Below are 13348 nucleotides of genomic sequence, written 5' to 3' on the forward strand. Positions count from 1 at the left end.
AGGTACACTAGCCCAGTAAGGACATCACAATATATCGCCGTCACAGAAGTAAAGGCTGGTAGAAAACTAAAAACAACCAATGGAGCACAAATTTTAAACAAATTCGTTTATCAATAATAAGACCATTTACTGTCCACTCACCGTAGTGAGATTTATAAAAACAACCTATGGAAACAATAATATTATAAATATCATGATTTCATAAACAATCTGCAACATAGCACATATTATACTTTTATATTCAAATCATCAAAATAACAATTGCCCTTTTTTATCAAGCTACTAGTATTCATGGGGATCCATAAGGGTGTCCGCGCTACACGTGAACCCTTTTCATTAACAATCTTAATTCTAGGACCGTCCCCATACCCCGTCCGGTATGAGCGCCAAGACACTAAACCTCGATACCCCATCCAGTATGAGAGTGAAGCGAGCCGTCCTCATACCCCATTTGGTATGAGTGCCAAATGACCAAGTCTCTATACCCCGTCCGGTATGAGACAACATTCACGGTAGGGTTCCCTATGAACCCAGTCCGTCCACCCATCTCGCAGGATATCTAGTGAGACTGTTATCTTATCCGTTTATTAGATCACATCCCTTTCTTGTTTATCATTAATCTCCGTTACTAAATTAAACACAATCACATAAACAATGAGCATGTACTCGGTAATACAATCATATCTTAAATCCCAAAATTACGCAGTGGTCAAGTAATACAGTATTACATGCATTTAAAACTCTAAACCAGACACCATTATGCCTTAAAATTGTAAAATAAATCACAGGAATCAACAGAGAACAATGTATGATTTCAAGCTCCATTAGCAATCCGTAATTAATTATGCATATTTATTTAATTTGTATAAAAGAACGTATTATTATTTATTCAAATTTCACATCTATGATAGAAAATAGGGTGAGAGGTCCTTACTTGATTCGACGCTGAAAACTAGATGGTTACTGCGCCTACGAGCGGTCCCTGGGTTCCCTGAATTTTTTTTCGGGAACTGAAACGCGCTTACGGTACCTACAAGTGTCCTAAATAAATGCAAAAATCAGACCCAGGACCTACTCGGCCAATTTCAAAATTTCGACATGGTGGGGGCGATATGCATTGGGTTAGCTGTTTTCGGCCATTTTTGGCCAAATTCAGCCGAACTTGTACCGGCTCCTGCGAGAAAATACACTTAGGGCTGAAATAAAACAAGTCACGAAGGTATGAGAAATAGATCTCATGGCATATACTTTTAAGAATGGCTAATTTTTTTTTTTTTTTTTATCAATGCTTATCTTAAACACTCAATATTTACCTCATGCTAAGGAATGCATTTGTGCCGGCCAATATCAATAAAACATGATATGTAATAAAAGAAAAATGAAGCATGATGCATCTATGTTTTCCTTTATAGAAAATATGCACTGTGTACAAAGAGATTCATGGTCAAAAAATTATAATATTCCTGCATGAAAATAAATAAGAGTAGGAATTAGTTTGCTATATGTTGGTGTGGACTAACTCGACAGACGAAAAATATAAAAAAAAAAAAATTGTGACGACGTTGTGATCCAATAAGTTGAAAATAAATTATTTATATTTTTAAATATTTTAATTAAAATTAATAAAAATAAAACTAACAATAAATCCATAAAAAAATTTAACAAAATCTCCAGAAACTTCTTCTGCTCCTCTTATTCCCTCAAGTTCATGTGTACCCCCTCGGACTAGGAGGTATATTTGGGCAGCGGACGTAATTTTGTATTCCTTCTTTTCTTATTTAATCTCTTGTAATTTTCTCATGGTTTTATAATTTCATCAGCTTTGATCTCTTTCCAGATAATTTCTATTTCTAATTATTTGTTTGTTTTGTTTCCAGCATCACAGTTGTTGTCTCAACATTTTTTTTTTTTTGTTTCAACTTGTCTCCAGTAATATGTAATTTGTTACGTCTTGATCGTTTCTAATGTGACTATCATTATTGCATTCTCATTTTTTTACTAAAATATGTTATTATGTTGTTTACTTTCTTATTTATTCTTTTAAAACAATTTAGTTATTTAAGCGGATCAAATTGATGCTCAAAGGGTGGGTTACCTAAAGATATGCCTAACAAGATATAATTAGAGAGGGAAAAATTCTTAGGAATTTTTCTAAGTTAACTTAGAAAAATAGTACAAGTTACTTAGATACACAGTTTATTTATATAGGTCATGAGTTCAATTTTTGGTTAGTTTCTTGTTTTACATATTGTATATAATAATTATTTATTTGGATTTTTTTTTTCCTGTTAATTTATTGTTTTACATATTGCATTGAATAGCTATTTCTTTTTATTGTATTTAAGCTTTATGCTTTGTATTCTAGTTTACTCATGGTTAAAATTAAAATTTTAAATTCAAACTTAAAACAATTTCCAATTAATTTTTAAAAGTTCCGTACCACAAGCCCATGTATCATTTGTAACGCCCCATTTTTTTTTTTTATATTGTACGTACTTAACAAGCAACCAATTCCATAACAAAACGGTCATGCACAAGGAAACACTAACATAATCCATTATCCAATTATCAAGATAATCCTACAATCATGGACAAGATATCGCACACAATACAACCATACTCAATATCTATGCTACCATCAATTCTATATATTCCATTCAGTCAAAACAAAACGACACTCTTCATCCTGTACTCTACACACTAGGTTCGGAATCCAACAACTTCGATCCAGACTCCGTCCCTACATCATCTATAAAAAGAAAACACTAGCATAATCCATTATCCAATTATCAAGATAATCCTACAATCATGGACAAAAAATCGCACACAATACAACCACACTCAATATCTATGCTACCATCAATTCTATATATTCCATTCAGTCAAAACAAAACGAAACTCTTCATCCTGTACTCTACACACTAGGTTCGGAATCCAACAACTTTGATCCAGACTCCGTCCCTACATCATCTGTAAAAAGGAAAGAGTGAGCTCATTTAACTCAGTACGGTAAAACTCAAAATACATGCGTGAGATGCAACAATATAAAACTCTATGCCTCTACCAATAGTTCACTACTGAACTCCAATTTTCCCTCCTGCACCTACAACTCTACCTACCCTAGGTGTTCGTTCCCTGACGGCACTCCAGGCGTGCCAGTGGTACCATTCACCGCCAAGATTGGCAACCATTAACACCTATCGACCCTTAGTGGGCCACGCACGCACACGAGTTTCAATCATTTTCGTCACCAACAGCGGTGACCATCATTCACCTATCGACCCCCTATCAGGCCACACACACACACTCTAATCCTTCTCTCCGTCACCACCATCGGCGACCGTTAGCCATCTCACGACCTATACCAGGCCACTCACACACACCCGATTTTCACTCACTTGCGCCACAACATCGGCGACCGTTAGCTATCTCTCGACCTATACTAGGCCACACACACACACTCTGATCATTCCCTCTCGTCACCGATATCGGCGACCACTAACCATCTCTCGACCTCTACCAGGCCACGCACGCACACCTTTTTCATTCATTTGATTTTCGTCACCAACATCGGCGACCGTCAGCCATCTCTCGACCTATACCAGACCACTCACACACACTCTGATCATTCCCTCTCGTCACCGATATCGACGACCACTAACCATCTCTCAACCTATACCAGGCCACGCACGCACACCTTTTTCATTCATTTGATTTTCGTCACCAACATCGGTGACCGTTAGCCATCTCTCGACCTATACCAGGCCACTCACACACACTCTGATCATTCCCTCTCGTCACCGATATCGGTGACCACTAACCATCTCTCGACCTATACCAGGCCACGCACGCACACCATTTTCATTCACTTGCGTCACCAACCTCGGCAACCATTGTCTACCTATCGACCCCCATCGGCCACACACACATACACCACTCCTTCTCGTCCACTGTCTCTCTCTCCGCTCGCTGCCTGCGACATGTCCTAATTGCCCCCACTCACCCAGTCCTTCTTCCCCCAAGGCTCCAGCTACCCCACTCCATTCCCCCAAGCATCTCACTCACCCGATGGATCCTTCCCTTCTCCAACATTCACTCCCTGCCTCTCCCTAACTCTCTCTCGGGCTACAACCTCCCGCCACACCATCCTTCTCACCTCACTCACCCCGCGGATTCTACCCTTCCCCAGCGTTTCCCCACTGCCTCTACCTATCTCTCTCTCAGACTATGTCCTCACACCACAACATCTCCCTATCTCCTTCCGCGTTGCTCACACAGTCCGCTCTCTCCCACACCGTTTTCCCGCCCGTACCGTCACCTTCTCTCTCTCTCCTCCCGCGATCCTCACGCGGTCACTTCCTTCGTTCGCGCACCTCTTTTCTCTCTCCCGACCTCTACTCACTCCGCACTCCTATCTCTCTCCTGACCTCTGCCTGTACTGTCACCTTCTCTCTCTCTCCTCCCGCGATCCTCACTCGGTCCGCTTCCTTCCACCCGCCTCACTACACATCCTCACCCAGCCTCTTCCGTTTACCGCTACATACGTAAGCCGTGGCCACGCATGCCACACAATCCAACCATTTCACAATCAAATCAACACACACATTTAGATTTTGGTACCATACCTCCCATTTCCATTTTTTCCTCTTTCGGCCAAATGTGCTATCACCGTCTGCGATCTCCTCTTCTCTCCGCTCCGCTTCCTTTCTCCCTCCTTCTGGAACCTTCCTTCCTCTTCTCTCTCTCTCCCGCTCCCCTTCTTCCTCTGCTCTCTTTTTTCCCTCTTTTTTTTTTTTCTTTTCTTTTCTTTTCTCTTCTCCTCTTTTCTTTCCCCTGCCCCCTACTTAAATCACCCCAGTTTTTCCTCAAAACGGCGTCGTTTTCCCCCTTGCAAAACGACGTCGTTTTTCCTTTTCCAAAACGACGCCGTTTTCTCCCCTCTGCAAAACGATGTCGTTTTTCCCTTCCCTCTCCCTCTTTTTTTTTTTTCTTTCTCTTTTTCCAGTTATTACATTATTTGTTTTCTATTTTGTTATATTTTTTTTGAATTCGTTATCTTTTTATGTGATCAATAATTTCTGGTGCTAATTTCACCTTAAAAAGTTAAATCATGATTCCTTTTTAAGTTTTTACGAGTGACTCAATATCACCAATATTACAATAGTTCTATAATATATATATATATATATATATATAAAGTGGAGTCAAAATAAAATGAAACAACAACCATGCAAGATCACAGTAGTTGAAATAAAAATTCAACGCAAGTAAATGAAATATAATAATCGCTGTAAGGTGAATGAAATATGGGTTTGACATATTCGATGGGACATACATAATAAAATTTAAAGTTCTTATTTAATTAGTTTTTCATTAAATAGATTAGCACTTAATCACATTTGATTTAATTTTATCAAACCTAAACATACCAAACTAATGTGATAATGCATTTTTGGAGTCATGTATTAGCATAGATATGTGATAATGCACTTTTAAGATCATTTATTACCACAGATCTAAAAAATCAAGTTTAGATCCAAGAAACATAACTTGTGTATACTTGGCTAAAACTAGCTTCCAGCAAAATTTCAGGGAAAACATTTTCTCTAAATTTTTTTTTTCTTTGATCTCAAGGGTTAGTGGAAGATTTGCGTAGATAGATTTTTTTTTTTTTTAAATTTTTTCGGTAAATAATTTATAATAAGTGTTTAACAATTCAGAATCTATACTCAAAGAAATTTTAATTAAACTAAGATAAGAACAAAAATTTAGAAGAAACATGAAGCTCCAATGGGTTTTGGAACCTTTTCCAAATCGTTCCAAAACTAATCCCAAGCATATAACTTTAAACTAAAGTGTAATATCTTTTTGATATCTGATTGCGATTTTCTTTCTTTATAATATATTTTATAATGAATATAATTTCATTAAAGATAAATTTTTTAAATCTAATATTTAAGTTTAATTAAAATATTGAATATTAGTTCAAAACTAATATTAATATATTAATTAACTTACTATAAAATATTTTAAATAAATATTAAGACGTAAATGCGATTTGATTTTAATAGATATCTAATGTGCAGGTATGATTAATTTTAGTTAATTATTCATAATTATGATAAAAATACGTATGTAGTTATCTCATGGTCAAATTATCAAAATACGTATGTAGTTTACTGAAATATTTAATTATTCTCTATATTTAGGTTCAAATTGGGGTTATTGTGGCTAATCAATTAACAACATTTTCACTTGGTATTTTTGACTTAAACTAATGCCCACTTATATATTCTATATATTGTTGATCATTTAAAATAATTAATTATTTTATCTCAAATTCAAGATAATTATTTAAAAAAATTTAACTAGTTATTTTTTATATTTTAATTTGACGTATTTTTTTAATTAAATTCTTTAATAAAATTATGTTAAATTTAATTATTTTTTATTAATAAAATATATCTTTTGTTTGTTTGGTCACTCAAAATATAGCCTAATGTATTGACTGATGCCATTTGACCATATAATTAGCAGTAGATTACCCAATTAATCAAATTAATTAGCAATATAACGAAATAATATCGTATGGTATGCGTAGACCATTTAAAACTAAAGTCACAATTTGAGTGAAGAACATTAAGAATGTCCCTTTCTATTCTATGATTCCCTAAATCCATCAAAACTCTTTATGTAGGGAAGAAGAAGAAGAAGAAGAAGAAAAAAAATGAATCCCGAGGAAAGATTCTCATCAGCAGGACGATTCCACCAAAATAATGATTGCTAAAGCTAATAAGTTCAGTGACTTAACAATCAAACATCATTTAAACTATAATGACAACATAAATATCTTCCTTTTTTTAGAAGATTTATTTCTTTAAAGAAGGAAAATTAAGTATACTATTATCTGGGCTTCACTCAATACCTTTGTTAATTAGGCATAATTCTTGAAAAATGAAAACATTTTATTTGTTTCTTGGGAGAACTCATCACTTCAGTCCATGACAGCACTATGGTCCTAATAAATCTCTTTTTAATCAGAATTCAAGAATTTACAACAACTAAATTACTGGTTTAGTTTTTCATTACTAAATTTCTAAAAGGTTGACGTTGATGATTTCATCAACATAATTTCAGATCTTTGTTAAGAATGAAATTTGTAAAGGGGATGCCAAAGGTAACAGCTAATCAGAAATGAGTGAACTTAAATAATGAAAATAATAATAATAATAATTAAACCACAATATTGAATGAATAGCACAAGCTTAAAGCTTTATCCTATATCATGCCCACCAACAACCATACAGATATGGTTCCATAATTTTGAGGAGGGATAGACCATTCTGCGAACCTCCTACAAGAACCCACTAAGGAGCAGAACAGGTTATTCTTGATTGATGTACATATACATACATACATACATATGTATGTCATTTTCCTATTTCTTTTGGGAGACAAAGGGATCAGCAGTAGCTGTTGGATGATATGAAGAAGATGGGTTCTAATTAATTAACCCTTCTTGGGATCAAAGTAATTGTTACTTCTTGGCGGCTGGGAAACTATTCTTGTGTTCTCCTGTGGCCTCTGGGACTTGGTACTGGAGGCATTGAATCTTCCTTGTCTGTGTTTTCTTCTTGGTTGGGATGATCTGGGAATAAAAACTCCTGTTCCCCTACTCTCTCTTCTGCAACTTTGCTGGTACAGAAATATTGGAGATGGTGGTGTTGGATGATTTAGTCTGGAGAAAGCCTGAAATAAGTTTAAAACAGTAAAGCCCTTGTACATATATACACATACACTAAGATTACAGTATGTTGTTTTGTTTTTTGTCAAGGGAAAAAATGAAAAACCTGGAAAGAAACTGGGGGACATCCTGCAACTGGGTCCTCATCATCATCCATGATTAGAAGAGAGATCCGCCTGCTTAAATCTGCAAAAAACAAATCATCTTCTACTTCCATGGCCACTTCCATATGTAGCTGCAATCTTTTTCTTCTTCTTCTTCTTCTTCTTCTTCCTGGATGTGTTTATGGGAGATTCATAGATGTTAAAAGGTTTTTAGTACTGAGCAGCGAAGTGGGTTATATAAATATAGAGAATGGGAAAAGGGAAAAGTTACATAAAAAGTAAATAGGGAGTGTGCATGTGAGATGGTGGGGTCTAATTACAATGGCAGTTGTGTTATGATATTATCCAGAAAATGAGCAGCAGCCCACACCCAGATATATCTAATTCAAGATAGACGCAATCTCCACCTTGCTTGGCTGTAAATGAGTAAGGCCTTAAAGACATCTCTCAAATACATATATCCATCTACATATCTATCTCTTTACAGACCTAAAAGGGACCAAGAACACATCCAATACAGATCCTTATCTGGGTCATATACTATACTAAAGTTTAGTTGATCATAGTTAGCTAGCTGTGCTGCCTGCCAGAAGATCTATCCTTGTTGGATACCTTGTGTCTGGTGGGGTCCAATACTCATAATGTTAAAGTTCAGAAAAGTCTTTAAATGAGTTTGAAAGGTCATGTGCCACTCACTGTAACATGTTGGTATATAAAACATGAGACCAGATTTTGCTCTCATTTATGGCTGAAGAAAGCTACCTATTATTACTTTATAACCACACAAAGTAAATCATATATAACTTTTTTATTTTACAAGCACATTTATAGGTAAACATTTGTTTTAAGGTGCATACAATTTTTTTTTTTTTTTTTTAAATTTTCTGTGACATGTATTCATGCATCAATCAGGAGTCTTTAAGTAGAATTTTTTTTTTTTAATGTCTATTCTTATTTAGAACTGCTCTATTTTAAATTACATTAGCTGTTAGTAAGAAACATTCTAATATTAATATTATTTAGTAATTTGAAAGTCTCTTTTTATACATTTATTAGAAAAGAAAAGAAAATATATGTATTATATACGTATATGTTGCCGAAAAAAAGTAAATAATTTTTTTTATTCAAGTATTACTTATCCCCTATAAAATGCTAGACAAAAAACAACAACTCTTTAATTGTAATGAAATCATTGTTTGCCTTATTATAACTACAACAAAGAATTTTTATAACAAATTAAATATATATAATTCTAAAAAAATAATAGAAAGATCTAATTTGAAATTTTTTGTGATCTTGAATCAATTTTGCGCTTCAATATAATTATTAAGATACAATAACTTATTTTCAGCATAAATATTAACAAAAAAAAATTTAAAAACTTTTTTGATGAAATCAAACAATACATGTATAAAAGGAAATAGACATGTACGCATTGAAATTATTTCTTCTCAACATCAGTAAATGGTGTGTTAATTAATACTTGTATTTATTTATAACTATATGTTACATGTGGAAGAAGATAAAAAATCTTTTGTAATTATTATTGTTATTATTGGCTCCAAGTTTTGGACAACCTAATAGGGGGAGTTAATTTAGTTATAAATTTTTTTAGATTTTAAGCATGCTTTCCCACTCTTTTCTTTTTTAACTGTCGATTAAAATAGACAACCTACTTTTAAATATTTATATTAAATATTTATTTTATATGTAGCTATTTAAATGTTAATTAAATATGTTTCTATCAATTAAATACTCATAGAAAGTATAAATTATATGCACATGTGAGAATAACCAAGAGTCTTTATGATTAATTCTGCATTGTATATATGTGATATGAGCAGTGATGTTTAAAGTGCTAGTGAAATATTTTGCTAGTAATTAAGTACTCACAAAAAAAATATAGATGATATGCACAAGTGAAAATAACCGAGAGTCCTTGGGATCAATTATGTGTATGTACGTGTAATATGAGCAATGATGTGATATTGAGTAACGATAAACAATAATTTAAAGTAAAGAGGCAAGGGAAGAGAGTGTAAACTCTTTCCGTAGAGCTTCGATCACACCACTTTGTGCTTACTTCATCTTTTTCAAGACAACTATTATAGTTTTCATTACTTTCTCTAAAGTATTACAACAATTTAATTGGTCACAATGTCTTCCTCACTAATCACTTAGATTTCATTAAGTACTACTACTCATTTATCAAGGTACCAAGATCACCTATAATTGCATTGCGTTCATTATCATCTTTTTGTAAGACTTTTGTTAATACTCTGTTATATGAGAATGATAGTATTTCACTATGTGATGTTAGTAATGCACTAAAATTAAAAGAGTTAAAAAAGAATTTTCTAGAGTATAGAACAAAAAAGCAAAGTTTAGTGAATAGAGGAAGAGAATAAAAAAAGAATGTTTAAAAGCCAGCTCAAAGTCTAAAGCTGATAAAGCAAATTGTTATCAGTACAGGGAGTAGGGTCACTTTAATAGAAAATTTCCTAAGTTGAAAGAAAAAAAGTAGGAGAATTCTACTAATATAGTTGACATAAATAATTCTGATGATAGTGAAAGTAGTATTATTAGGAAAGTTCTTTTTGTGAGTTCAGATTATGGAAAATTTCCTAGATTCTTGATTTTGATGCTAAAATTTACATGTGTCCACATAAGTAATTGTTTGTTACCTACAAGCAGACGAGTGATACTGTATATATGGGTAATGACAGTTCATTATTTGTAGATGAGATTGGTAGCATCAGACTAAGAATATTTAATGGAATCGTCAAAATTATTGAATGTTAGCATGTTTATCAAATGAAAAAGAATATGATTTCTCTTTCTATATTAAATGTTTAAGGTTGTAGATATCATGTAGAAAATGGTATCCTCGAAGTGTATAAAAGCTCTATGATACTTATGAATGATAATTTGAAGTTTAAATTATATAGTCTTCAGGATAGTGCAGTTTCAGGAAAACTGTAATAACACAAAGAGTAATGATCAAAATAAGGGTAGGTTATGACTGATAGAGGTTATCTGTTTCAATTAAGTAGCATTTATTAAACGGGTATAAAAAAATCGTAGATTTTTTGTAATATTGTGTGTTTAGCAAATAGACCAAAGTAAAGTTCAATAAAGGGCAGTGCATAATACTAAAGATAAGTTAGATTGTATTTATTCTGACTTATAGAGTCGAAATAGAATTCTCACTAAGAGTGTTGTTAGGTACTTCATGACTCTAATTGATGATTACTCCCATATGGTTTGAGAGCACTTTTTGAAGTCAAACGAAGAGACATTTTTGACATTTATCAACTGCAAGACCATGATTGAGGAATAAATAGAGAGGAAGTTCATGTGTCTTAGAACTAACAATGTGTTAAAATTTTACAATCACACATTTAATGGATTTTGAAATAAAAAATGAATAGTGAGACTCAAACTTGTGTAGGAACACCACAATAACAAAACACATTAATAGGACGCTTTATGATATAACACAAAACATGTTGTTCTGTTCAGGTATGTGATAGGAATTTTAGGTTCAAACTATGTATACTGGTTTTTTCTTAGTTAATAAATCTTTATCTTCAATTATGGATACAAAACTCATTTTAAGTTATGGTCTGGTTCACCTGTTGATTACTCTCAATTGAGAGTATTTGATTATCCTACTTATACTCCTATAAGGGATGGTAAGCTTGAGTTGCAAAAATATACATATTTCAAGGGTATGCATCTTGAGTGAAATATTACTGAGTGTAGTTTAGTGATCAAAAGTTTCTAAAATTAATTATCAGCATAGATGTGATCTTTAATGAGATAGCTTCACTAGATAGTCAAAAGAGAAAAAAATAATAGCATAATAAAATCATAATGTCAGAGAGAAAATAGAGTTGGAGATTGATACTCTAACAGTTCATTCCAATAATGGAGAGAATGAACATGCAAATCCTTAATTAAAAATGTGATGGTGTATATGATCAATAACAACCATATAATATTGTAACCGACTGAGAGATAAAACATATTAGACCACCAAAGAAGTATGAAAATCTAGTTACATATGCTTTCTCAATTGCAAGGATAGTTGATTTGTAGGAACTAGGTAGTTCAAACGTAAATCAGTGGGTTGGTGTTATGGGTGAAGAATTTGATGTTAGATATTACTTCACTTGGGACATTGAATCACTAAGTACTAAAGTTATGCAAAATGTGTCTATACATAAAAATCCTACAGATATGATGACCAAGATGATCTTAGTTGGCAAGTTTAGACATTGTCTAGACTTAGTTGGAGCATGTAATACTCAATGGTGCCATATGAGAATATTTTGGCAAGACAGTGTAATTATATGGTTATTTTTCTTTCTTGATAAAGAGAATTCAAGCCAAGATGAACATTTATTAATACGGTTTGATTATAGAAATATTTTATATATTTTTTGAAAAATATCTTGTATATATTGTAAAAGCCTAAAAATAGAAAAATAAAATAATAATGAAATTTATTAATTAGTAGAAGCAGTTTAGAGTTTAGAGTTACATTTCTTGCATAGTTTGCTTAAAACATCTAATAGGGCTACAAAAATGCCTTTAAAGAACATAAATGAAAAAGAGTAATAAAAAAAACTAATGTGATCAACCTCTGCTCGAAATTGGAGAAACAAAGAGGCAAACCTCTAGCTAGTTTTCTTGATATTCAAGATCTGCGTCTTAGTCGTCCTGATCTGAAATGGTTAATAACAAAGAGGTGAGCTACATTAGCTCAGTAAGAATATCAACACCTTACCACTGATACGAAAAATCAAAAGTTTATAGAAGTCGTAAAACAACGAATGGAGCTCATTTTTAAATAAACTCATTTAACTAAAAATACTAATTTTCTGAATTCACATGTAAGTTCCTAAATATCATTTATAAAGATAAGAATCAGAATAGTAATCTATACTACGCATTCTAAAAGACCAACAACATTTAACCTTTATCATTTCAACTTACCTACTAGTGTCGCTGGGGGTCCATAGGGGTCCCCACTATATGTTGACCAAATATTCATTTTATTAATCAAACGACTATCCCTATAACCCATTCAGTAATGAGCGCCAAATATATAACCGCCTCAATACTCCATCCGGTATTTGTGAAATCAAACAACTCCCAACCCCTTTCGGTATGGGACTTCTCAGTCTCGTTCAACTGAGGGTAACGACCACGATAGGGTTTATCCTATGCATCAAGTCTGTATACTCTTTTCCAAGGAACCCGGTAAGACTTATTTATTTGACATAATGGATTCGTGCATATGCCATCTATTATTTACTATTTAGCCCTAAGGGACCCGTACATCTATATCACAACCATATGAGTGCATATTTTAAGATAAGTATATGAATTAAGAATGTATTATATCGATAGAAATATGTTATACACATAATAGAGTGACCGGACAACATAAATTGAGAAAACTTACCACGTTAGCCATGGATTTAAAGTAAAT

The 13348-nt window shown here is 33.2% G+C and overlaps 1 protein-coding gene across 1 annotated transcript; it reads right to left on the reverse strand.

Annotated features, from left to right (window-relative positions):
* Positions 1-7209: 7209 nt before the first annotated feature.
* On the reverse strand, positions 7210-8339 carry LOC110808285 (uncharacterized). The gene is made up of 2 exons (XM_022033729.2): positions 7851-8339; positions 7210-7749 (listed from the first exon to the last, which is right to left on the reverse strand). Exons 1-2 carry the CDS (start codon positions 7971-7973, stop codon positions 7510-7512), a joined length of 363 nt encoding a protein of 120 aa, XP_021889421.1. The 5' UTR covers positions 7974-8339; the 3' UTR covers positions 7210-7509.
* Between the last annotated feature and the right edge of the window lie 5009 nt (positions 8340-13348).

Source organism: Carica papaya, chromosome 3 (assembly GCF_054855325.1).
Source record: "Carica papaya isolate Zhongbai chromosome 3, ASM5485532v1, whole genome shotgun sequence".
NCBI classification, from domain to species: Eukaryota; Viridiplantae; Streptophyta; class Magnoliopsida; order Brassicales; family Caricaceae; genus Carica; species Carica papaya.